Genomic DNA, 24740 nt, shown 5'->3' with positions numbered 1-24740 from the left:
CTTCAACCCACTCTCTATAACAACTGTTTCGGGGAAAAACGTGACCTTAGTCAGTCCAATCAGAGAAAATCTCAGTTCATTTGTGGGAGCTATCAGAAAAGAGGCTCTCTTTTCCACTGGACTTGGAGTTATAAAGTACACAAGCCTGAGGCTTTACAATCATCTTAGTGCTACAAATAGGAAGGCTGCCTGAGACTGGAGTCAAAATATTAAGGAAAAACTGAGTAGTGTTATCATTGAGACCCTAACACATCTGAAGCCAGCTCTACTCTGAACCTTTCAATTACATAAGCTAACACACTCCCTTTCTTACATTGATGAGACTTAAGACAAAATTGGCATTTCCTATCACTCACACAAAAGGATTACAAAAATGGATAACACTGGCTGATAAAGTGAGTTTTATACTTCTTGACTAGTATCTGGAACCATATAGACCTAACCTAAAGAATATAAACCAACAGAAATCTTTGCTATTTCAATTTTTTTCATATTACAGACCTAACACTTTAAAAAATATATTCACACAACCTCACTTTTTTATCTCAAGTATAATTTGAAATAAACACCACTTCCTAAATAAATCTTAAAGTGAACTGAGAAAACATGCATTTTTGCATGTTTATTAGTTATTCCATTTCTCATTTCCAAAACAGCAAAGACTTCGGTAAAAGGAAGTCTCATCAATGTAATGACTTACAAAATGGGAGTTTACCACTGACATGCAATATTTGCACTCCTATGTTCACTGCAGCATTATTCACAATGGTGAAGAAGTAGAGACAACCTAATTGTCTATCAACAGATGAATGGATAAAGAAAATGTGGTACATACATACAATGGAATATTATTCAGCCACAAAAAAGGAGGAAATCCTGTCATATGTTACAACATGGATGAACCTTGAAGACATTATCCTAAGTGAAATAAGCCACTCACAGAAGGACAAATATTGCATGATTCTACTCATATGAGATACCTAAAGTAGCAAAAACCACAGAAGCAAAAAGTAGAACGGTAGTTGTCAGGGACTGGGGGGAGAGGGAAATGGGGAGTTGCTGTTGAATGGGTATAGAGTCTCAGTAATACAAGATTTTTTAAGTTCCAGAGATCTGCTGTACAACATTGTGCTCATAGTTAACAATACTCTACTATACACTTAAAAATTTCTTAAGGGGTAGATCTCATGTTACGCATTATTTACCACAATAAATTTTTTTTAAATATGTCATGTACAAACAGAAATAATTTTACTTCTTCCTTTCCAATTTGGATGTCTTTTATTTCTTTTTCTCACCTCGCTGCTCTGGCTACAACTTCCAGGACTATGTTGAATAGAAGCGGCAAAAGTGGGCATCCTTGGGGCTGGCCCCGTGGCCGAGTGGTTAAGTTCGCGCGCTCCGCTGCAGGCGGCCCAGTGTTTCGTTGGTTCGAATCCTGGGCGTGGACATGGCACTGCTCATCAAACCACGCTGAGGCAGCGTCCCACATGCCACAACTAGAAGGACCCACAACGAAGAAAATACAACTATGTACCAGGGGGCTTTGGGGAGAAAAAGGAAAAAAATAAAATCTTAAAAAAAAAAGTGGGCATCCTTGTCTTGTTCCTGATCATAGGGGAAAAGCTTGCAGCCTTTCATCATTTAGAATGATGTTACTTGTCAGTTTTTCATATAAGGCCTTTATTATATTGAGGAAGTTCTCTTCTATTGCTGGTTTATTGAGTATTTTCATCATGAAAGGGTGTTGAATTTTGTCAAATGCTTTTTCTTCATTAATTGAGATGATCATGTGGTTTTTTTCCTTCATTGTATTAATGTGGTATATTATATCAACTGATTTTCATATGATACACAATTCTTGCAAGTCTTTCATTGTCTTTTCCTGGAAATAATCAAAAAACCAGGAAATAAAAAACATTCTTTTTCAGCCAAATGACTGAACCTTTGACTGGAAAAATACTCTCAACTTACCTATACTGTAATGTGAAAATATCTATTGTTTTTCAATCCCTAGTTTAGTAAACTATTACTAGTGTGTTACCTTCAGCCATACACATTCCACCAATTCATCATTTGGCCTACTTAGCAAACTTCTCTTTTAAAATGCAAACATTGCTCTGGGAGTTGTCTACTGATCACTCATGCAGACTCAGCAGAGAATTACCTAGACCAGAAGCTTTAATTGCTTAACTTGTATCTGGAAGGTACTAGGAACAAGGATTTCTACTATGGAATTGAAAAGGGGGACAATTTTGGTGCATGAGTACAGAGTTAATACTCATCTAGTCTGACTTTCAAGTATTCTGTATAATTATTGGATCATATGCTTCAACTTCTAGTGGAGAAAATACAATAACTGATTGGAGCACTCACATGTACATTAAACTTGATAAGGTACTGCTGAGGGAAAGCAGTCAGGAGCGTTAAAAAATCTAAAATGACTTATTTTGCTTAAAGCTCCTGGCTCAGGGTCTACTGGAATATTATGCAAATGATTTATACTATATAATCTACATGATTTAGTAAAAGATACTATTAACATAACATATGAACATACTAACATACCACTCATTTATTCAAACAATTGCTGATCTATTATGTGTTATTATACTAGGCACTCTAGATACAGAGATGAACAAATAGAATAACTTCTTTGCCCTCCTGGAACTTAGTCTTAAGAAAGAAAAAAAACAGAAAAATTACAACACAACTGCCAAATACAAAAATGTATCTGATGCACTAAGCTGACTGCAAGACAAATAAGAAAGTATTCAAATAAACTGTACCAGGGCCGGCCCAGTGGCGCAGTGGTTAAGTACGCACATTCCGCTTCAGCGGCCCGGGGTTCACCCATTCAGATCCCGGGTGCGGACATGGCACTGCTTGGCAAGCCATGCTGTGGTAGGCCTCCCACATATAAAGTAGAGGAAGATGGGCACGGATGTTAGCTCAGGGCCACTCTTCCTCACCAAAAAGAGGAGGATTGGCGGCAGATGTTAGCTCTGGGCTAATCTTCCTCAAAAAAAATAAATAAGTAAAAAATAAACTGTACCCTCTACGGTACCCTCTACAGTTATTACCAGGCAGAAACAAAGTACAGAAAGAAATACACCGAGGAAATACAAAGTCGAAAAACTTGCTTGTTGATTCATTACTCATTCAGTTAGTCATTTATTGTACATCTAAATGCCTAGATACTGGAATACTAAAATAAGTAAGAAACTATAACCCCTGACATTGAGAATTCAGAGTCTAGTGAGAAAAACAAACAATAACAACCCATTGTGATAAGTGCAACAAGAGGGAGCAAACACAGTTGCCATGGGATCAGAGATACCTACGGGGGACAGAAGAGGAAAAGTCAATAAAAGTCATGTCTGAATTATTTCCTAACAAATTAAGGTAGAAAAAACCGAGGAAGTCGCTTACAAGTGACACCTGAACTAAATCTTAAAGGAACCAGTCAAGCAACTGCAAAGAGCACTATCTCAAAGCCCATGGACTTCCTATTCCCTCTACTTAGAACATCTCCATAAACATTCACATGGCTCACTTCTTATTTCACTCAGCTCTCTGACAAAATATAACCTCCTCAAAGGGGCTTTTCTGCTCACCCTATCTAAAGTAGTACCTTACAGCACTCTCTTCCCTTATCCCGCTTTACTATTCTTCTTAGTTCTTATCACTATCTGACCTATTTGTTATCTACTTGTTTCTGTTGATTTCCCTCACTAGAAATATTAACCCATGAGCCCAGTGACTTTGTCTTGCTCACTATGTATATCACAGTACACATGCCAGTGCTTCACAGACAGTAGGTACACAGTATTGGTTGAATGAATGAAGCAAAGGAGAAGAAGAGAAATTCAGACATAGCAAGAAAAATGTACAGAAGAAAGGTACGAGAAATGGGCCACAGCAGAGTGCTCTTGACCAATAATAACGGTAATGGCAAATATTTCTATTTATCAAGGAGTTATGGGCCAGGCAATGTTCTCAGCACTTTATTTGTATTGTCTAATCTTCACAAGTCTATACATCAGTCACTCTTACTTACATTTTACATAGGAAGAATCTGAAACGTAAAGAGACTAGATAATTTGCCCAAATTCGCATAGATAGTAAATGGTAGAACTAGAATTCCAAGCCACACAGTACAATGCTAAAGCTCACTCTTCTAACCAATGCCCAAAAGCACAGAAAACTGACAACCTCTCCGGGTTGTTTCCACATATGCTAAAAAGAAAAAGAAAATACCTACTACAAGCAGTCTTTCTGAATATTACATGCTTCATATACTTAAAACCTTATATGTGTTACTCATTAGGAGTATTATTAGTTTTTGAAAAATATGAACTATCTTTACTAAGCAAAAGGCTAAGTAAATTCCCCACCCCTGAGTTTCCAATTTTGATTCAGAGTAGGACTGGGGTGAGGTCTAAGAATTTGCATTTCTTCATTTCTTTTTCTTTTCTTTTCTTTTTGAGGAAGATCAGCCCTGAGCTAACATCCGCTGCCAATCCTCCTCTTTTGTTGCTGAGGAAGGTTGGCCCTGAGCTGACATCCATGCCCATCTTCTTCTACTTTATATGTGGGACCCCTGCCAGTGTGGCTTGCCAATCGGTGCATAGGTCCGCACCCAGGATTGGAACCTGCAAACCCCAGGCCACCGAAGCAGCGCATGCCAACTTAACTGCTGCGCCACTGACCCAGCCCAGAATTTGCATTTCTAAGAAGTTCTCAGGTGATGCCAATGGTACAGGACCACTCCTAAGAACCTCTGAGCTAAGTAACCAAAATGTGAATTAAACCCCTTTCAAATAACACTAGGTTTCCTGAACAATCAATGGCTGAACTAGGCACCTTCAAGGTACTGAATATATCTACACATGCTTTCCCCCAAAGATCAGGAACAAGACAAAAATGTCTACTCTGGACACTTCTATTCAACATTTTACTGGAAAATAGACGAGAACAAGAAATAAAAAGGATCCAAATGGGAAAGCAGTTTTGTAAAACTATCTCTATTTGCAGATGACATGATCTCATATATAGAAAATGCTAAAGAATCCACTAAAAAACTATTAGAATAAAGGAGTTCAGCAAGGTTGCAGGATACAAGGTCAATATACAAAAATTAATTGTATTTTTATACATTTGAAACAAAATGCATGAAATGAAATTAAGAAATCAATTCCATTCAAATAACTTAAGAATAAATAAAATAAAATACTTAAGAATAAATTTAAGAAAAGAAGTACAAAACTTCTGAACTCTAAAAACTACAAGACACTGTTGAACAAAATTAAAGATATATATAAATGGAAAAAATCCCATGTTCATGGATTGGAAAACTTAACATTATTAAGACACCAATACTCCCCAAACTAATCTACATATTCAATGCAATCTCTAGGAAAATTCCAAATGACTTCTTTGTAGAAACTGACAAGCCAATTCTAAAATTCATATGGAATTGCAAGGAACACAGAATAGTCAAAATAATTCTGAAGAGGAAAAACAAAGTTAGAGGACTAACACTTTCCAATTTCAAAACTTACTACAAAGCAACTGTAATCAAGACAGTGTTGTAGTATACCAGGATAGACATACAGATCAACAGAACAAAATTAAGAGTCCAGAAATAAACTCATGTGACTATGGTCAACTGATGTTTTTTTTTGGAAGATTAGCCCTGAGCTAACATCTGCTGCCAATCCTCCTCTTTTTGCTGAGGAAGACCAGCCCTGAGCTAACACTCATGCCCATCTTCCTCTACCTCATATGTGGGATGCCTACCTCAGCATGGCTTGCCAAACGGTGCCACATCCACACCTGGGATCCGAACCAGTGAACCCCAGGCCACCGAAATGGAATGTACGGTCCCAACTGCTGCGCCACTGGGCCAGCCTCTGGTCAACTGATTTTTGACAAGATCATGCAATGTGGAAAGAAGAGTCTTTTCAACAAATGATGCTGTGACAACTGCATCCAGGCAAAAGAATTAAGTTGGAACATTACTTCAGATCACATATAAAAAGCTAACTCAAGGGCCAGCCCCAGTGCCTAGTGGTTAAGTTTCACGTGCTCTGCTTCAAGGCCTAGGTTCAGCTCTCGGGCGTGGACCTATACCACTCATCAGTGGCCATGCTGTGGTGACACTCATATACCAAAAAGAAAGAGGAAGATTGGCAACAGACATTAGCTCAGGGAAAATCTTCCTCAGCAAAAAGAAATAATAATAATTAACTCAAAACAGATCAAAGAATGTAAAAGCTAAAATTATAAAACTCTTAGAAGAAAACATAGGGATAAATCTTCATGGCTTGAGATTTGCCAAAGGATTGTTAGATATGACATCAAAAGCACAAGAAACGAAAAAAGAATAAATTTGACTTCATCGGAATTTAAAAGTTTTGTGCATCAAAGGACATCAACAAGAGAGTAGAAAGACAACCCAGAGAATGAGAGAAAATATTTGCAAATCATGTATCTCATAAGGGATGTGTATCTAGAATATATAAAGAACTCTTACAAGTCAATAATAAAAAGATAGATAACCCAGTTTAAAAATGAGCAAAGGACATTTCTCCAAAGATATATAAATGGCCAATAACCACATGAAAAGATGCTGGACATTATTTGTCATAAGGGAAATGCAAATCAAAACCACAATGAGATACCACTTCACACCCACTAGGATGGAGAGAATCAAAAAGTCAGATAATTACTGGAGAGGATGTGGAGAAATTCTCATCCTCATACACTGCTGGTGGAAATACAAAATGGTGCAGCTGCTTTGGAAAACAGTCTGGCAGTTCCTCAAAGAATTAAACATAGAGTTACCTATGTATCCAGCAAAAATACACACATACATCCAAACAAAAACTTGTAAATGAATGTTTATAGCATGATTATTTGTAGCAGCCAAAAGGTGGAAACCACCCAAATGTCCATCAATAAATGAATGGAAAATATGGTATAACCATAAAATGGAATATTATTCAGCCATAAAAAGGAATGAAATACTGATACTTGCTACAACTTGGATAAACCTCAAAAACATTGTTAAGTGAAAGAAACTGGTCACCAAGAGTCCACATATTACATGACTCCATTCATACTAAGTCCAGAATAGGAAAAAAGAAACAGAAAGTAGACTAGTGGCTACTTAGGACTGGGGAAGCATGGAAGAAACAGGGATGACACCTAAAGGGTAGAAGGTTTCTCTGTGAGGCAGTAAAAATACTCTAAAATTGACTCTGGTGATGGTTGCACACATCTATGAATAGGCTAAAACCACTGAATTGTACATTTTAAATGGGCAAATTGTTTGATACGTGGATTATGTATCAATAAGCCTGTTTAAAAAATTTTTAAAGAAATAGGGCAGGAGGCTCAAAGAAAGTGTCAACAACTAAACAATTTTTAAACATTTTATAAATTGAGTACCGCTGTTACTTTTTAAAAGTGCTTGATGGTTCATATTGCTAAACGCAGATATAGTTAAAAAATTATCATTAATTTTGACACACGGATTATTTTTAAACTAATACTAGAAATTAACTCAATAAATTTACAATTTGCAGAATCTGATTTTCCCTCGACCTAGCCTTATGATGAAAAACTATAATTACTCTACACATGATGAAAAAAACTATAATTACATTATAATTTTAAATATTTTAAATATTTATTAAACATGTATAAGTAATACAAGTTACGTCAATTATACACTTACTTTTAAAAACAGAACATTTTGTAAAGTTTTCATTATAAGAGTTTCTTCGGTGAGGTTATAAGAAATTAAGTCTTGACCATCTTAATCTATGAACACTGGTACTGGTAAAATTCCTGTACTAAAATAAGCAAGAAATAAATCCTAAAAAGCTGTGAGGGTATAAAAGAAAAAACCCACCAAGCACAGAGACAAACCAGGAAATTTGAAGCAAGTCTGGCTCAAAGCACAGTCAATAGAGTTAAGTTTCTGAACCGTTTTAGAGTGCCAGATGGTCCAGAATCCACCTCCAGATCTTACAACGCCCTGCACAAAAGTGTGCCAGAAAAGAAAACAAAAACAAAAAACACAGAACAGAATGTAGAGAACAGACTAAGAATGAAAGCAATCTAGCCTGCAAAGAAGGAGGAAAACTATGCAAACAGAAATCATCCAATCTTCTTCAAGCTCACAACTTTTAAGGCCAATTTCCTATGCTAAGTGAACTTTACAAACTATAAATGGCCTTTGCAGCCAAATCAAATATACTCAAACTTAATTTCTGCACAATAATATTTTTGAAATTGTTGCTCCTTTCTGCATAAATTACTGCTGCTGTCTGCTTTGTCATTGAAGATCTTATAAACTAAACAAAAATCACTCATTTAATTTCAAAACTCAAAGGTATACAGAGAAAAAATAATTCATAGTTATGTAGTAAGTACTATCTATAACTCCACAAAAAAAAATTCAGCGAATGGTATATGAAAGGTTATTTGCAACAGCATTAATTATAATTGATATATAAATTATCTGTATAAAGGCTTAATTAACTATAAAACATCCAATCAATAAATATATTCTAAAGACATTAAAAAGATACTATGAAGACCATATAGTAAAACACCCATAATGTTAAGTTAAAGAAAACAGAATACGAAACTATACATATGTGTGTGTGTACGGGCGTGGGAGAGAGGTTACAATCACGTTTAAAAAAGCATGTAAAGGAAAAAACCAAGAAGTAAAACAACTAAAAATTTAAAGAATAGGATGAGTGGTGATTCATGCCTTTTCTTGCTGTTTTTCTGCATGTTCCACGTTTTCTTTAATGAGTGAAGAATTTTGGAAATGAAAAAAATTTTAAATAATATTTATATGAGTGTCAATAATAATAATAGCACTTCTATTTATTGAATGTCTCCTATATTCCAACAATGTATATACATCATACATAAAGAAAAGGAAGTTCAGAGAGTTTAACTGACTTGCCAAGGCCACCCAGAAGAGTACAAGTGGCATAGGGAGAATTCAAAATTTCAAATTCAAGGTCTGTCTTGTACTAAGTCTAGTGTTCTTCCCACTATATAAAACTTCTCTCAGCATTCATGGGATAGAAATCTTGAGACTGAATATTTTACATACTATTTTAGAGAAAGTCACAGATCCTTTAAAGCTTATCCTCGAAATCCCTTCCTAACATCCTACGTTCTAGGTTTAAAATTCTCACTTTATTACAAAGAGAAAGCAGAGAACAAATCATAAGAAAATGGATGTTATATCCCCAATGTGAACCCTATGCAGCAAAGTACAATTTTATTTCAATCAAACATTCCCATGGTTTTCTGTTGTCCTTTTAAATATAATTTAAAATGCCATCTACAGTATCAACGTCAGATACTATAAAACAATAAGAAAATTAAAAACTAAACTACCACAAAACGTTCCATCATAATCACAGGATATTCCACAGCACCCAGTGCCTTACTTCTATCGTCCTTTATCATAGTATGTATCACACCAGAGAGTCAGTGTTTATCCCCCTAAAAGACTAAAACATACTTCAGTGCATGAGTCTAGGTCTTATTCTCTTTTATGTCCAAGGCCTAATACAGTGGTGACACACAGGAGGCATTCAGCAAAGGTTTGCTGCAATAAAAGAGGATCAACCAGCAATAATGGAAGCACCTTTAAAGCACATAAGTTTCGTATTTTTAGTATATGCATAATGATAAACCTGTGTTGTACCTATAGAATAAGATGGAATGAGGTTACAAATAATGCTTGGTATCCGTGATCTATGAAAATTCCAATTTTCATTCCGTAAGTGCAACATATTATTAAAATCAACTTCTGCTTTGGCAGCCCCGGGTCCGCCAGTTCAGATCCCAGGTGTGGCCACGGCACCACTTGGCAAGCCATGCTGTGGCAAGCGTCCCACATAACATAGAGGAAGATGGGCACGGATGTTCGCTCAGGGCCAGCCTCCCTCAGCAAAAAGAGGACAACTGGCAGCAGATGTTAGCTCAGGGCTAATATTTCTCAAAAAAAACCCCAGCCCTGTAATAACTAAATCCATCAATTTTAAATATTTGGTTAGTGGTGGTAGTTATTACTATTATTACATTAATAGCTGCTGCCATTTAAACTGATCCCAGACATTCATATCCATTATTTCACATAATCTTCACAACAAATCCTGCAGGTTAATTTTATTCCCCATTTTACAGGAAAAAAAAGAGGCTAATAAATCTGTGAAACAGTCAAATAAGTGATTTAAACCTAAGACATTCTGACTGCAAAGCCCAAAGTCTCTCATTATTTCACCCTCTCAGCAATGTTCATATCTGGAGCATCAGAAATCCTCAGATCTAGTGGTTCTAAGTTTTATATAATAAAATAATTTATTTCATAGGGAATTTTTCTCTGACAGCTGGTATCATCTCTAGCAGTAAAATACTGAAAAAACCCCAAGTCCAAACTAGTATGTCCAAGAGAATACTAGCTTGAAAGTAAATACTGGCAAGATGTACACTAACCTAGACAGGCTTAGTTTTCACAAGCAATAAATTCCTAGAGTTCGCAAAATGTAAAACTACCTTCTATCACGTCTACAAAAACCCTCTGCTAGAACTTGGTACAACAATCACTTTCTAGAGATGTGGTCTATGCAATGACAAGTTGATTTTCAAAAAAGAAGATGCTGCAGCCTAGAACATGTATTTAGTTACAACCAAAGAATAGCACTATCATAATTAGTTCTGTCAGAGACATTGTTCCCTTAAAAATACATTCAGACGCATTCAACTTATATGAGTTGTTTACACTATCTGGGTTATAATCCTTGCTCTACTATTTAGCAGCAGCTTGAGTTGAACAAATTACTTCACCTCTATGCCTAAGTTCTCTCTTTTTTGTAAAACAACAATAATAAGGATGATCCAGTTATCAGGTTGTCAAGATTACTGAAAGTTCATGAGGTTGTAAGGATTACTGAAAACAGTGCTTGACACATCATAAGTGCTCAATAAGTATCGTTGTTATCATGCCAATATTGATCTCTTTTTTCTCTCTCTCACACACACACACGCAGAGCCCACTCTCTATCTGTTCCTTTTATATAACAATAGAGGAACATAATATCACATGCATGATCGTTTTTATCCCTAAATTTATCTGAAATATCGTCAATGAGTGTTTACAGAAAGCAGCATAGCAAATGTGATAGAGAAGAGACGTGCCTGGGTTCAAATCTCAAATCTATCACTTAGAACACAACCCTGAGTAAGTAATACAAAAGATTAATTCCTACTTGTAGAAAGGCTGGGAAGATTAAGTGAAATAATATATGTAAATCAGCTAAAAGTACCTACTGCCTATTAGGAGTTCAAGAAACATCAGTCGTCTTCTTTCTTAACAGTGGCATAAGAATATTTTCCTTCCGGGATCTTTGCATTAATATTTAGCCCACTAGATAAAACTGTTCCACAACTAAAATAAGACCACGCTAAGAAAGGTACAGAAATCACACATAAAATTAAGTTTACAATTTCCAGATGTCTCACCAGTTAAGTTTTGCAGGGTTTCTTGTTGTTGTTTTTTTAACGATTTTTTATTTTTCCTTTTTCTCCCCAAAGCACCCAGTACACAGCTGTATATTCTTAGTTGTGAGTCCTTCTACTTGTGGCACATGGGACACCACCTTAGCATGGCCTGATGAGCGGTGCCATGTCCGCACCCAGGATCTGAACCAGCAAAACCCTGGGCCGCCGAAGCAGAGTGCACAAACAACCACTCGGCCACGGGGCCGGCCCCTAAGTTTTTTAAGCTCAATATCTATGCACAGTCATTCATGGTTTATGGCAGATTTAAGAATAAAAACATGAAGATAAACTATTCCTCGTGTCCCTATCCCAAGAAAACATATACCTCTGTATCTCCCAAACACCTTAGTGGATCACTAAATTTAAAAAGTATATATTTAAACCAGTGATTCTCAACTAGGGGCAATTTTGTCCCCCATGAAACATCGGACAATGTCCGGAGATTGTCTCAACAGAAGGGAGTGCTACTAGCATCTTGTGGTTAAAGACACAGCAAAACATCCCACAATGCACAGGACAGCTCCCCACACCAAAGAATTATCTGGCCCAAAATGTTACTAAGGCCAAGATTGAGAAACCATAATCTAGAAAAAACCCAAGTAGTATAATATAGAAGCTTTCCCCCCAAAAGTATGTTCCTGCCCCAGTATTCGTGGCCAAATTTGTGTATTTATTGAAGACATAAGAAATAACCAGCTTGATTATTTCAGATGGGAAACTCCTGGTACCATTAAAATTGGGACAGAAGCCCCAATCTAAAAAGAGAGGAAGTGAGGCTTACTTTTCTTTCTATATTTGTGCCACATAAAAATGTTTTTAGGGGCCCACCCGGTGGTGCAGCAGTTAAGTGCGCATGTTCTGCTTCGGTGGTCTGGGGTTCACTGGTTCAGATCCTGGGTGCGGACATGGCACCGCTTGGCATGCCATGCTATGGTAGGCGTCCCATATATAAAGTAGAGGAAGATGGGCACGGATGCGAGCTAAGGCCAGTCTTCCTCAGTAAAAAGAAGGGGGTTGGTGGCAGATGTTAGCTCAGGGCTAATCTTCCTCAAAAAAAAAAAAAAATATACGTTTTTAAGAGCTCCAACCTTTATTTTTTAATTGCACCTCCAATTCATGAAAGCATTATTTATATCACAAAGATAAGTTTCTTACGCCTCACTTCTACCTTACCTTTGTACAAAATATTAAAAAGTTCAAATTTATGTGGTAGGAAAGCACAGTAAATGAGGCCAACTTTTAACAAATATCATTTTTACATATCAAGTTGACAATGATCAAAAGTTTGATAATATACTATGTTGATGAAGCTGTGGAGGAAAAAGCGCACTCAAACACTGTTACCAGTACAACCTTTCTGAATGCAAATTAATAATATCCAAATTAGGGGCCAGTCCAGTGGGCAAGTGGTTAAGTTTGCGTGCTCTGCTTGGGTGGCCAAGAGTTTCGCCGGTTCAGATCCTGGGCACACACATGGCACCACTCATCAGGCCATGCTGAGGCGGCGTCCCACATGCCACAACTAGAAGGATCCACAACCAAAAATACACAACTATGTACCGGAGGGTTTTGGGGAGAAAAAGGAAAAAAGAAAATCTTTAAAAAAATAAAAATAAAAAAAATAATATCCAAATTAAAACTATCCTTTTACTCAACAATTATATCCACTAAAAACTAATGCACATACTCACACGTGCACAAAAATGTGTAAAAGAATAGTCACCGCAGCACTTTTGGTAATAAAAGCTTGGAAATAACACAAGTGTCCAACATTAGGTGGCTAGTTAAATAAATTACAGCATACTCATAGAAGGGAATATCCTGAAGTTTTTAAAACAATGAGGGAAATCTACATGTGCTGTTACAGAACAATCTCCTGGATTGATTAAGCTAAAAATAAGTAAATTAATTAATAATAAGCCACGATATACACATATATATATTTGCATATACATCACAGACTACTGCTGGAAATACACACAAAAAACTAGTAAGAATGACTGCCTCTAGGCAGGAGACTGAAGGCCCAGAGAAGGAGACTTTCACTGGTACTGTTTGAATTTATTTTAATTTTTTATTTTTTTGGTGAGGAAGATTGGCCCAGAGCTAATGACTGTTGCCAATCTTCCTCTTTTTGCTTGAGGAAGACTGTCGCTGAACTAACATCTCTGCCAATCTTCCTCTATTTTGTATGTGGAACGCTGACACAGCATGGCTTGATAAGCAGTGTGTAGGTCCATGCCACGGATCTGAATCTGCGAACCCCAGGCCACCAAAGCAGAGTATGAAAACTTAACTACCTGCCACTGGGCCAGCCCCCTTGAATTTTCTTTTAACATGGGTTTATGCTGGCTCTTTTATTTACTGACTGTAAAACTTAAGTCACAAATTCTCAGCCTCAGTAGTCTCCAATTTGAAATGATAGTAATAATAGCCTAGCTCATTGGTTATTGTGAAGATCAAATGAGACAGCATAAAATACTTTCTAAATTATAAAGCAGCACACAAAATTATAAACTAGTCCTCTGACTGAATTCCAAACCAATTATAACAATTATTATTATTTTTATTCTAATTTCTCTAAACCCAAAGATAGGAATGTTTAAGATGAAATATGAGTGTAGACGCAATCTCACAACACAGATTTTTTTACTTTATGTACAGTTGTTGATTTCAATTTAAAAGAATAAATTTTCAAAAAATTGTCATGTAGAAATGCTAAATCAGCTGATTACAGAAGAAATACATGCTCACTGCTGAAAAGAAGATATATAAAAACTATAACCAGAGGCCGTCCCCGTGGCCGAGTGGTTAAGTTCTCGTGCTCCGCTTCGGCGGCCCAGGGTTTCGCCAGTTTGGATCCTGGGCATGGACATGGCACCGCTCATCAGGCCATGCTGAGATGGCATCCCACATGCCACAACTAGAAGGACCCACAACTAAAAATACACGACTATGTACCAGGGGGCTTTGGAGAGAAAAAGGAAAAATAAAATCTTTAAAAAAAAAAACTATAACCATACTATTATAAAATCTTGGTATCTTTTTCTTTCAGTCTTTTTTCTAAATAAAATGTTTCCACTTTACTGAAATATAGCATTCAAATTATAACATTCCTCAGATTATTACAAGCTCTTAATAAACATAATTTTTAACAAAGACATAATATTTTATCTTGTTGAGAGTTCAACCACTTTAAAATGAAATTCCAGTATATGGGTTTGCCTAATGAATTCTGCCTGGATTAACTTTTCATTTATTTCTACCAATTATCCAAGTAACCAGATATCTCTCAATATCTCTCTCACGTGTGCACGCACCATTTTCCTGCTTTTGAGTTCCATAGTTCCAATTTTATTAAGTCCAAAACTCACAAAACAAAGAAGCGTGTGGGGGCCAGCCCCGTGGCCGAGTGGTTAAGTTCACACACTCTACTTCAGCGGGCCAGGATTTCAATGGGTTGGATCCTGGGTGCACACATGGCACCGCTCAGCAAGCCATGCTGAGGCAGCGTCCCACATAGCAGAGCCAGAAGGATCTACAACTAGAATAAAGAACTGTGAACTGGGGGCTTTGGAAAGAAGGAAAAAAAAAAAAAGCAGCATATAAAGTGTCTTTATAATTCCTCTAAGAGCAAGCAAAACACCTTAGATTGAGCCCTTATATCAGACTATAGTGAGAGTAGAGATTAGAACTATGATTCATTGCTAAACAAAGATGTTCAATCTTTTTCTACTACATGTTAGTCTGTTATTTTTTGTCTGGAAATAGAGCGAAAACAAAGGATATACTCTTAGATTATTCCTGGGAGATTCTCTATTGGATATACCCAACTGTTCCTAATTAATTTTAACTATGACAACTCCTCCCAAATGCTGAGCATTCCAGCCATTTTTGAGAATGGTTAGATATGTCTCAAGGAAACATGGATTTCCTGAGTATACTGGAACATAATTGCAGGCAAAAATATATCTATCATTTTTGTGCCTTTCCCATAGTAGGAAGTAAAATGTCATGTTGAATAAATAATCCTTTTCTGCTTCCAAGAACACATTGTAATTTTCATACTCAGCCCTACACTTACTGTCATGACTGTTAAACCAGACCATTGAGGTGAAACATTTATTAACACACATCATGTACTTTTTTTAATGAAAAGGAAACTAAACACAAGAAACTGTGAAATTATGGGAGACTTTTCCCCCAATTTCCAAATCTTCTGTAATGCAGCTCTATCACTCTTGCAATTTAAAAAAAAAAAGCATTAAAAGTACTCTTATAGTATTTATTGTTTTAGAACATATACTAAGATTTTTTTAAATTTAGCCTCATTCTAAGGGCTTTCTTTATTATTAAGAAAAGAATCCCTGGGCAAGCCCTGTGGCACAGTGGTTAAGTTTGGCATGCTCTGCTTCGGTGGCCCAGGTTCGCAGGTTAGGATCCTGGGCACAGACCCACACCACTCATCAGCCGTGCTGTGGTGGCAACTCACATATAAAGGGGAGGAAGACTGGCACAGATGTTAGCTCAGGGCTAATCTTCCTCAAGCAAAAAAGCGGAATCCTTGCTAAATTAAAACAAGAAAACTTCAGCATAAAGCTGCTGGAAGATTATTTTAAATACTCATATCATGACATATTTCAATAAAATAAAACCTTTATCATCATCAAGAGCACTACTTACACGCAAACAATTGTATTGTCAAGATACCATGACAGGCACTGGAGATTCAGAGGCCAAAGACATAGCTTCCATCCTCAAGAAGTTTACTACCTAATTAGGACAACAGGGCATATACTGAAAAAGAGAATCAAAAATTCCAGGGAGCACTGGATGTGCCAAGCATCCAGTAGACAGAGAAGTATAGTGAAAGAGCTTTTGAAGTCCTACAGACCTTGGTTCAAATTTTAGATTTACCACTTACCAGCTTATGTAAATTACTTCCCTCATTTGTAAAATGGAGTGTTAGATTAAGTGAAGTAAAATTCCTGGCACAGAGTAACACCCAAAGAGAAGCTAATAGTATTAGTATTAGTATTAGTATTAGTATTAGGGATACAGGCTTGAGGGAAGAAAAAGGCAACTGGAAAAGTTTAAAAAGTATTAATATCCTTTTTTGTAATCTACCACCATAAGCAAAAATCACAAGATCTTTCTCACTCAAGGTTTATTTCTTATGGACAAGAAGAAAACAGAACATCTAGTGAAGACAACTAAAATTAGAAAACACTAAGGCTACATGGCAAAGTCACTCCTAGATCTACAAATCATAGAACATGATCCATAAAAAAGAATATTAGTTGGAAAGGTCCTTAAACCAGCTACTAGAATGTAAGCTTCATGTTTTGTTTGTCTCCAAACTCCAAGAATTGTTATCTATTTTGTTCATTAGTAGAGCCTCAGTACCTAGAATAATGCCTAGCATAGCACACGGTGAATGCTCAACAAATATTTATTGAATGAATATTAGAGCTAAGAAAACTGAGGCCTGGAGACTTAAGGCAGCACCATCCAGTTAGCTGGGGCTGAACTAAGGTTTCATTTCTCTAGTGTTCTATCCTCTCTACAAGCTAGAATATGATAATTTAGATAATTTACTTTGGTGGTTGGGGAGTTGGAGGGTTGTTTGGCAGGCAGAGGAAGAGGAAGGAAGGAGCAAATTGAAATATTCTCACATTTTCCCCCCAACTGTCAGTTTTGCTTAATTGATAAGAGCAAAAAATTATAAATAAGACAATCCCAGCACAGTGCCTAGCACTTAACAAGTATCTGTTCAAGGAATGAACCTACTCCAAAACCATCATTATCTCATGACCAAAGGCAGAAACTAACCTCAGCATCTGTTTAATCTTTCTAACTGTCAGAGTGCCCTTTAGAATTTTCAGTCATTCCTAAGGCAAAGTTCTTAATCACCTTCTTCCAGACGGGCACTGAGGGAGAGAGATGAATTAAAAGGTGTCCCTGCCCTGGAGGATCTCTCACTTGAGTATGCCTATGGGGGGGGTGGGGGGGGGGTGCAAGGGTGACAAAAACAGATCAATAATGAATGTGAAACCAGGCTCCATTATCATCTCAGTTTATTTGCCTCAAGCAGTGAAAAAATGAAGTTAAAAAAACACAAACGAGCAAAGTTTTAAAATAACGAGGCATATTAGGGTATATTAACACTTAAGAAAGGTTCCTTCTCCTGTGCCTTCACAATAGATCTTATTTCCTCTTAATGTCCTAAAATAAAAATATTCTAAGTTGACTTATTTGAATTATTGATATAAATGAACCATCAATGTATCTTCTCTCATATGTGAGACATTTAAGGATAATATTCCTGATTCATTACTCTGCATACATGTTGATATTTAAATATATAACCACAAGAACATATTTAAATTTATTTAACTGTCTATAAAACTGACAGAGCCTGAAAAAATCTTCAGAGATAAATAACAGTAATTAGAAACTAAAAACACAGTATTACCCAGGAAGAGAACTTACCCACACAACTAAAAAAGCAAACCTACAGAAGTCTTCAAAAGAACAAAATCCTCAAGAAGGGAAAACTCCTGCCCCAACTGGCCCACGGAGCCAGATAGCGCGCCTGCCAACAGCATCTTATTGAATGCAAGTCACTAACTGGACTCACAAAAAGTGAACACCCGAAGGTCAGTGTTGCCATTTCTCAAACCTGAGTTTCAGGAAGACCCTTCCAAAGAGATCCCCCACCACATTCCAAGGATTCCTCCCCATATCTGCTTGTCAAACTAGGATAAGCAACACCAAATACACTGGGAAATAAGCAGACTCCACTCCCGAGTGTGACAATTCCCGCACAGTGAAGTTACTTATCGCACCCGGGGCGCATGGCTCCCGGGAGAACACTCCTCACTCAGCCTCTGCATCCCAGAGAGCTGGCAAACCGCCCCAAAGCCCCTCCATCCCAACAGCCTCCCGAAAACTCTACGGCCCGCAGGTATACCCTGTCCCACTGTTCAAGCCTTCAAAAGCACCGACAAATCCAGGCCAAGGAGACTAGAGGGGGCAGGGAGACACTCCAAGGCAGGCCGGAAGGTTGCGGTGGGCCCGACGGGGAAGTACAGGGCCACCAGCTGTGGGGAAAACAGGATGAGAAAGCGAGGTGGGGCGAGTCTGGGTGCGTGCAGGGACTGACAGGTGCAGGGCACCTTATCGTCCTGGGCAGCACGGGAAGACGGGAACTGGCTTTCTTCACGGAGAGCGAGCAACGAGGCGCCCAGGGCGAGCGGTGCGGAGAGGTTTTCTGGGAACAGGGACTGGCCTCCGAAGGCAGCCGAAAGCCCAGAGCAAAGACCCTGAGAACATTTTGGTGAAGATCCCCCGGACGAGCGGTCCACGGCCGTTCCCAGCACCAACACGGGGGGAACCATCGCACCTGTTCCAGGATGTCTCCCTGTTATCCGCTGGGACAGCGAGGAAGTGAAAGTCCACGGGTGGGCGTGAAAGCAAACTCGAGAAGGAAAAAACTAACCGGGGTCTGACCAGGAGGGGGGAAGAGGCTACCCTCGGGAAGGGGCTAGCAGGGTAAGTACTTGGGTGGGCGAGGCTCACTTGGAAGAGGCGCCGGCTGGAGGCAACTGCTGGGGAAGGGAGGGCTTTCCTGGACTCCAGGGGGGAAAGGCCGGTTCAGACAGGAAAGCGCGGCTCAGAGGGGGCCCCGAGTGCCGCTCGGAAGGTGACTCTGCCCGGGGCGGGGCGCGCAGCCGGCTGGAGGGCGAGCCTAGCGCCGGGCGAGGGCTGACCGGGGGGCGAGGCTGCCGCGCGCGAGCTCCACAGCTCACCTGGGGCGCGCCGGGCCTGGAGGAGGAAACTTCCTGGGGGGACACGCAGGGGAGGGAGAGGGGCCGGCCGGCGGCGGCGCTGGGAGCAGGGGCCGGGGGACGCGCGGCGCTGGGCTGGGCTGGGCTGGGCTGGACTGGACTAGGCTGGACTGGGCGGGGCCGGGCCGGGGGAGCCCCCGACCCGGGGCGGGGTCGCGGCCGCAGCGGCGCAGCTGCCGGCTCGGGATGGCGCCGTCCCTCAGTCACACACGCGCGCGCCCGCCGGGCCGAGAGAAACCGCCCGGGTCGGTGAGCCGCAGGGACGGGGGGGAGGGGAAGGGGGAGGGGAAGGGGAAGGGGGGGAGGAGGCCGGGGACAGCGGCCGAGCGAGCCCCGCGGACGGGCGGCCGGCGTTACCTGTGTCAGGGAGAGCTGGGCCGCCGCAGCCATGGTGTTTCCATCATGCACGGCAGGGGAAGGAAGGACTGGCGGACGGGGGCTCGGGGCGGGGAGGGGGCGGAGGGAGCGGCCGGAGGCGAGCCCGGGCGGCGGGCGGGCGTCTCCCCTAACTTCGACAACTTCCCTCCTCTCGCCCGCCCCGCCTCGCCTCGCCCCTCCTGGCCCCGCCCGCCCGGCGCAGGCCGCGGCGGCACCCAAATTCTGGCGCCGGAGTTTCCGCCGCCGGACCGGAGCCTGCCGCCGGCGGCTGCCTGGGAAAACCCGGCGCGGACATAAAATTAAGGCGGACGGGCTGCGGAGGCGATTCTAGATTGTCCTATGAACTCTAGGCAGGTCACCTACCTACTCTAAGCTTCTGCTTCTGCAAAATAGGGGAAATTTTACCCAAAGTCCAGGTTGCTTATAAGGACTAAATGAGATAATGATAGAAAATAATAACAGGACTTTATATATGCTAGGCTCTGTGCTAGACGCTTTATTTTTGAATTGTATGAATGGAAGCATCTGAGACCCAAAGAAGCTGTACAAATGAGGAAACCGAAACACAAATGAGGTCATACAGCTTATTAGATAGCCGGATTAGAATCCAGGTCTGACTCCAAAACCTTTCACTTAACCATCTGCTATTGGGGTGTGATATTGAAAAAGAAGTCATTCCCTCCAGTAGCCAAAAATCTAGGTGGGAGAGGAAAGAAATACTTTCCTTGCCTGCTACACTTAGATTGTTCAATAAAAGAGCACTGGGACCTGCTCAGGTGCCTACAGCACTCCTAACTCCTCCCACAATCCTTCTGGCAAACTCCTCCTACTTTTTCAGGACACAACTCAAATATCATTCCCTTTGCAAAGCATCTCCCGACCTCCCCACGTCAGAGTTACACACTCTCCTCTTCTTTTTAACATTTCTTCTCTACCTTCTGAAATCATTATCACCCTGACTGTTTACATCTGTCTACCCCTCTAGACTGAGAGCTCCTCAATGGCAAGGACTGTTTCTGATGTATTTCTATAGCCTCAGCCCCTAGCATGTATCATGTACACAGCAAAGGCCTTAGCTCCTGCCTGTGTTAAACATAACACAGCCGACACTTTCTCATGCTGCCTTCTTCAATTGCAATAAGCAAACAGTTACTTGAAACTCTCATCTCTACAGGTGTGGCGTAGATGCCACCTACTTCAAGGAGGCTTCCAGGAACTCCCTCTTCACCTCTTAGTTGTTCAGATATGATCCTTATTATACTCTGCCTCTTTTTAAGAGTTAGTTGAGAGCTTTTCTGTCCCCCACTACACTGTGAAATCCTTGCGGACAGGGGGATGACTCCTTACTACATCCTCACAGTTTAGACTAGCAGAGAGTAGTCTTCAGTACATGTTTTTTCCCAGACTGCTCTTCCTTTCTCAGTCATGACAGCTTCCCACGACAACAAACCACAGCTCTATCAGGCCCACACCCCCGTTGCCATTATCATAGCAGTCCCTATTTGACGTCCCACGAGGGCCAACTGAACAAGGCTCTACGACCTTTGCCAGCACAGGCAAACCATCCCAGAAATGCCTCCAGAACCCCTTGACCCTACTCAGATCCCTTTTTACAAGGTCCAGACACTCAGGTCTGGTAAGCAACCACTTATTCAAGAGAGTCTCCCTTGGCGTCTTTCTGCTGGTATTCTTTTTAACTCAAGGGAGGAGGGGAGATACTGTTTTAAATGATTCCACCTTGGCATATTTATCAGCTGTGACCGCAACTGATGTTTCTACTTGAATTTTCTGGTTTACGTTATCACATTTGAGCTTCACAACTCTGAAAGGTAGTAATCACCATACCCACTTTACAGATGATATAACTGAAGGTCGCAGAGGTTAAGTGGTTTGCCCAAGGTTATATGGCTTATAAACAAAGTGGTAGAGTGTAGTGGAATAAACAAGGCTTGGACATCAAAAACATCCAGGTTCTAATCCTGGCTCTACTAGCCGTACAACCTTAGGTTTGTTGTGAGGATGAATGAGATGACATATATGAAAATACCTAAAGATATAGATACACAAAGTTAGTTAAGAAATCTGAAAGTAATGGAATAAATTGCTAATGGGAGTACAAATTCACTTGCTATTCAACGAGACTTTTCCAAAACATACGAGATATAAGATATTACTCTTGGGTGAATATAGTGGAGTCCCTGGTGTACAGAGTTTCCTAGAAAGGCAGTGTGGGGTAGTAAGGAGAATATTGGAGTCACTTAGCGTATGACCTCAGACAAACCGTTTAACCCGTGTGAGCCTCAGTTTCTCATGTATAAAAATGAACAAATCAATGTGAAAAAGGTTGAGTAAGTATAAGGAATTGTTACGGTTATAATTATTGTGTGATATATATTAAGTCAAAAACAACATGTATTTATACAGTATTGCTTTTCACAATTTATAAATGTTTTTACATACAACATCTAGCACAACTTCTGGAGTCAAATAGGTACATGATGAAAGTTTGTTGAACTGAACTGTATAGTCTCAGGTATAGTTATTATTTGGATCCCCGTTTTATCCCCATTTCACAGATAAGAAAACCAAGGAACAAATATTTTATAAATAATTTGTTTAAGTAAGGGGCACTTAAAGCAAGTTTGGGCCTTAGTTAAAATAATAACGATGATCAGACCCCTCAGCAAGAGAAGACTTGCTAACAATCATTATATGGGAATTGCCCCAGGTCCCCTTCCAGACCACCAATAATTTGTACTGGCTTCTTTCTCTACTCATTGGTTCTGGTTTAAATTAAAAACTTGATGGAGCTGGCCCGGTGGTGCAGCAGTTAAGTTTGTGCACTCTGCTTCAGCCGCCCGGGGTTTACTGGTTCGGATCCTGGGCACAGACCTACCACCGCTTATCAAGCCACGCTGTGGCAGGCGTCCCACATATAAAGTAGAGGAAGATGGGCACAGACGTTAGCTCAGGGCTAATCTTCCTCAAAGATAAATAAATAAAAAATAAAAAAACTTGACTTGTAGTGTGGGGATAGGAGTGATGGTCTAAACGCCCAAAAAGGCCTAGAACGTCTGGGACTGAATTTTTTTTTAATGACACACCAGTGACAGATTGCAAATGCGTGTCCCAGATCTCATCAAAGCACTGGGTCATATCGCAAATCTATTTTAGGAGAGTAAAATGTAGCTAATGAAAGATATGTTATGATCTAATTCATTAACAAGAATGAGCTTCATGGAGCAGACAAAAAGGACTTACCTGTTTTTGTAGGGCAATTTAATGTCTCTGGGTCTCTAAGCCTCATATTCCTCATGTGTACGTTGGAGATGATAATACCTACCTTGTAGGGATAGTGTAAGGACTAGAAATCATGCATAAATGTCCCATCAAAGAGCCTGGGCTAGATTAGATGTTCAATAAGTGGTAGCTATAAGGATACCATTCTTCTAGATCACCATTTAACTCGCTACCTCTCAGACAACTCTCCAGTTACTGAGTCAGTTGTGCAGATACACTGGCTAGGAGAAAGGAGTGTCTTGAAGAGCTGACACGCATATCCCTGTAATTGGAAAGTAGGTGTTCCCTAGGTAAATCAAGTTGTATCTAATGACTTAAATCTGGATACTGATAACCAACAATTGCTGCTTTCATATACGTTATTTCACTTAATCCTCATGACAACCCTACAGGGATTATTATCTTTTTTTTTTTTTTTTTTTGAGGAAGATTAGCCCTGAGCTAACTGCTGCCAATCCTCCTCTTTTCCCTGAGGAACACTGGCCCTGAGCTAACATCCATGCCCATCTTCCTCTACTTTATATGTGGGACTCCTAGCACGGCATGGTGTGCCAAGCGGTGCCACGTTTACACCCAGGATCCGAACCGGCAAACCCCAGGCCGCCAAAGCAGAACGTGCGCACTTAACCACTGTGCCACCAGGCCGGCCCCTCAATTTTGTTTTATAGAAGAGGAATTTGTCCAAATTCACAGTGACTAGGTTTGGAATTGTACACAGATCTGACTCAAATGTGTTTTTCCCCAGAGCTTGTTGCTGGAGTCCTCCAGGCATTGATCACCCCCAAGAAGACTTGATAAAATGATGCTTTGGACCATGGACAGCTGAAGATGAGGCTCTGGATTTATAATCCCCCTAAACGCAAGATGATCTTGCAGGGGAGAGCTTAGATCATGAACAGCTTTGTCAATAGCCTGTCTTTCCATCTTTCTATCTTGCTCTAACTCCCACTCCCTCTCCCCAACCCACCCTTACGGGAAACCACAGCTACTTTTATTTCTTTATTTTCCAACTTTTGGAGGTGACTGTCATATCAGCTCTTTATGAACACTACGTGTCTGTGATGTCAACATTTGGAAATGTAGGATGATTAATTGAAACTATGAAAAAAAAAAAAAACTGTGGGGAGCTCTCTGAATATACAAAGAACCAGTTTATTTGCGTGAGACTTTGAGAAAGGCCTTCCAAATAAATGGTGCTAAGCTACCAAAAAAAAAAACAAAATGATACTACAATTGTAATGGTAATCTGGAGCTCATGCTTCTAAGCTGCTGGTTTCATAAATATAGCCCATTATTGTTCATGTTTGCCCAGGGCAGAAAGAATATGTGAGGCTGCACAATAATAACAATTGTGCTACACAAATAACTGTCCCTGTGCCAGGGACCGAAAAGAACAAGCAGTAAGAGATTTTTAAATGCCACACACACCCAGGATGTGATAGGACAGTTCAAAATTGTTGTCATCGCTAATCTTTTAGGACAACAGGGTGCCTTGGTAAGAGCCTGAATTTACAATGGGGAAGGCCCAGCTTGGTCCAGTCTGGGCTCTGCAACTTCCTGGTTTTGTGACCTTGGACAAGTCACTGAACTATACCAAGCCATGGTTTC

General features: G+C 40.0%; 1 protein-coding gene across 7 annotated transcripts in view; it reads right to left on the bottom strand.

Annotated features, from left to right (window-relative positions):
• EPS15 (epidermal growth factor receptor pathway substrate 15) overlaps window positions 1–20043 on the bottom strand; it is a 129618-nt gene extending 109575 nt beyond the window's left edge. For 2 of the 7 annotated variants that reach the window (XM_070609674.1, XM_070609676.1), the window contains exon 1: window positions 19812–20043. In XM_070609674.1, the coding sequence (XP_070465775.1) occupies window positions 19812–19844 (33 nt within the window). In that variant the 5' untranslated portion in view covers window positions 19845–20043. Of the gene's footprint in view, window positions 1–19009; window positions 19719–19811 lie in introns of those variants that run through there. The other 5 variants (XM_070609675.1, XM_070609677.1, XM_070609680.1 and 2 more) reach the window with 5 other exon arrangements.
• Window positions 20044–24740: the final 4697 nt, after the last annotated feature.

This window comes from Equus przewalskii, chromosome 2 (assembly GCF_037783145.1).
Source record: "Equus przewalskii isolate Varuska chromosome 2, EquPr2, whole genome shotgun sequence".
Lineage (NCBI taxonomy): Eukaryota > Metazoa > Chordata > Mammalia > Perissodactyla > Equidae > Equus > Equus przewalskii.
Note: the sequence above shows the minus strand (reverse complement) of the source record. Positions and strands in the feature narration are given on the sequence as shown.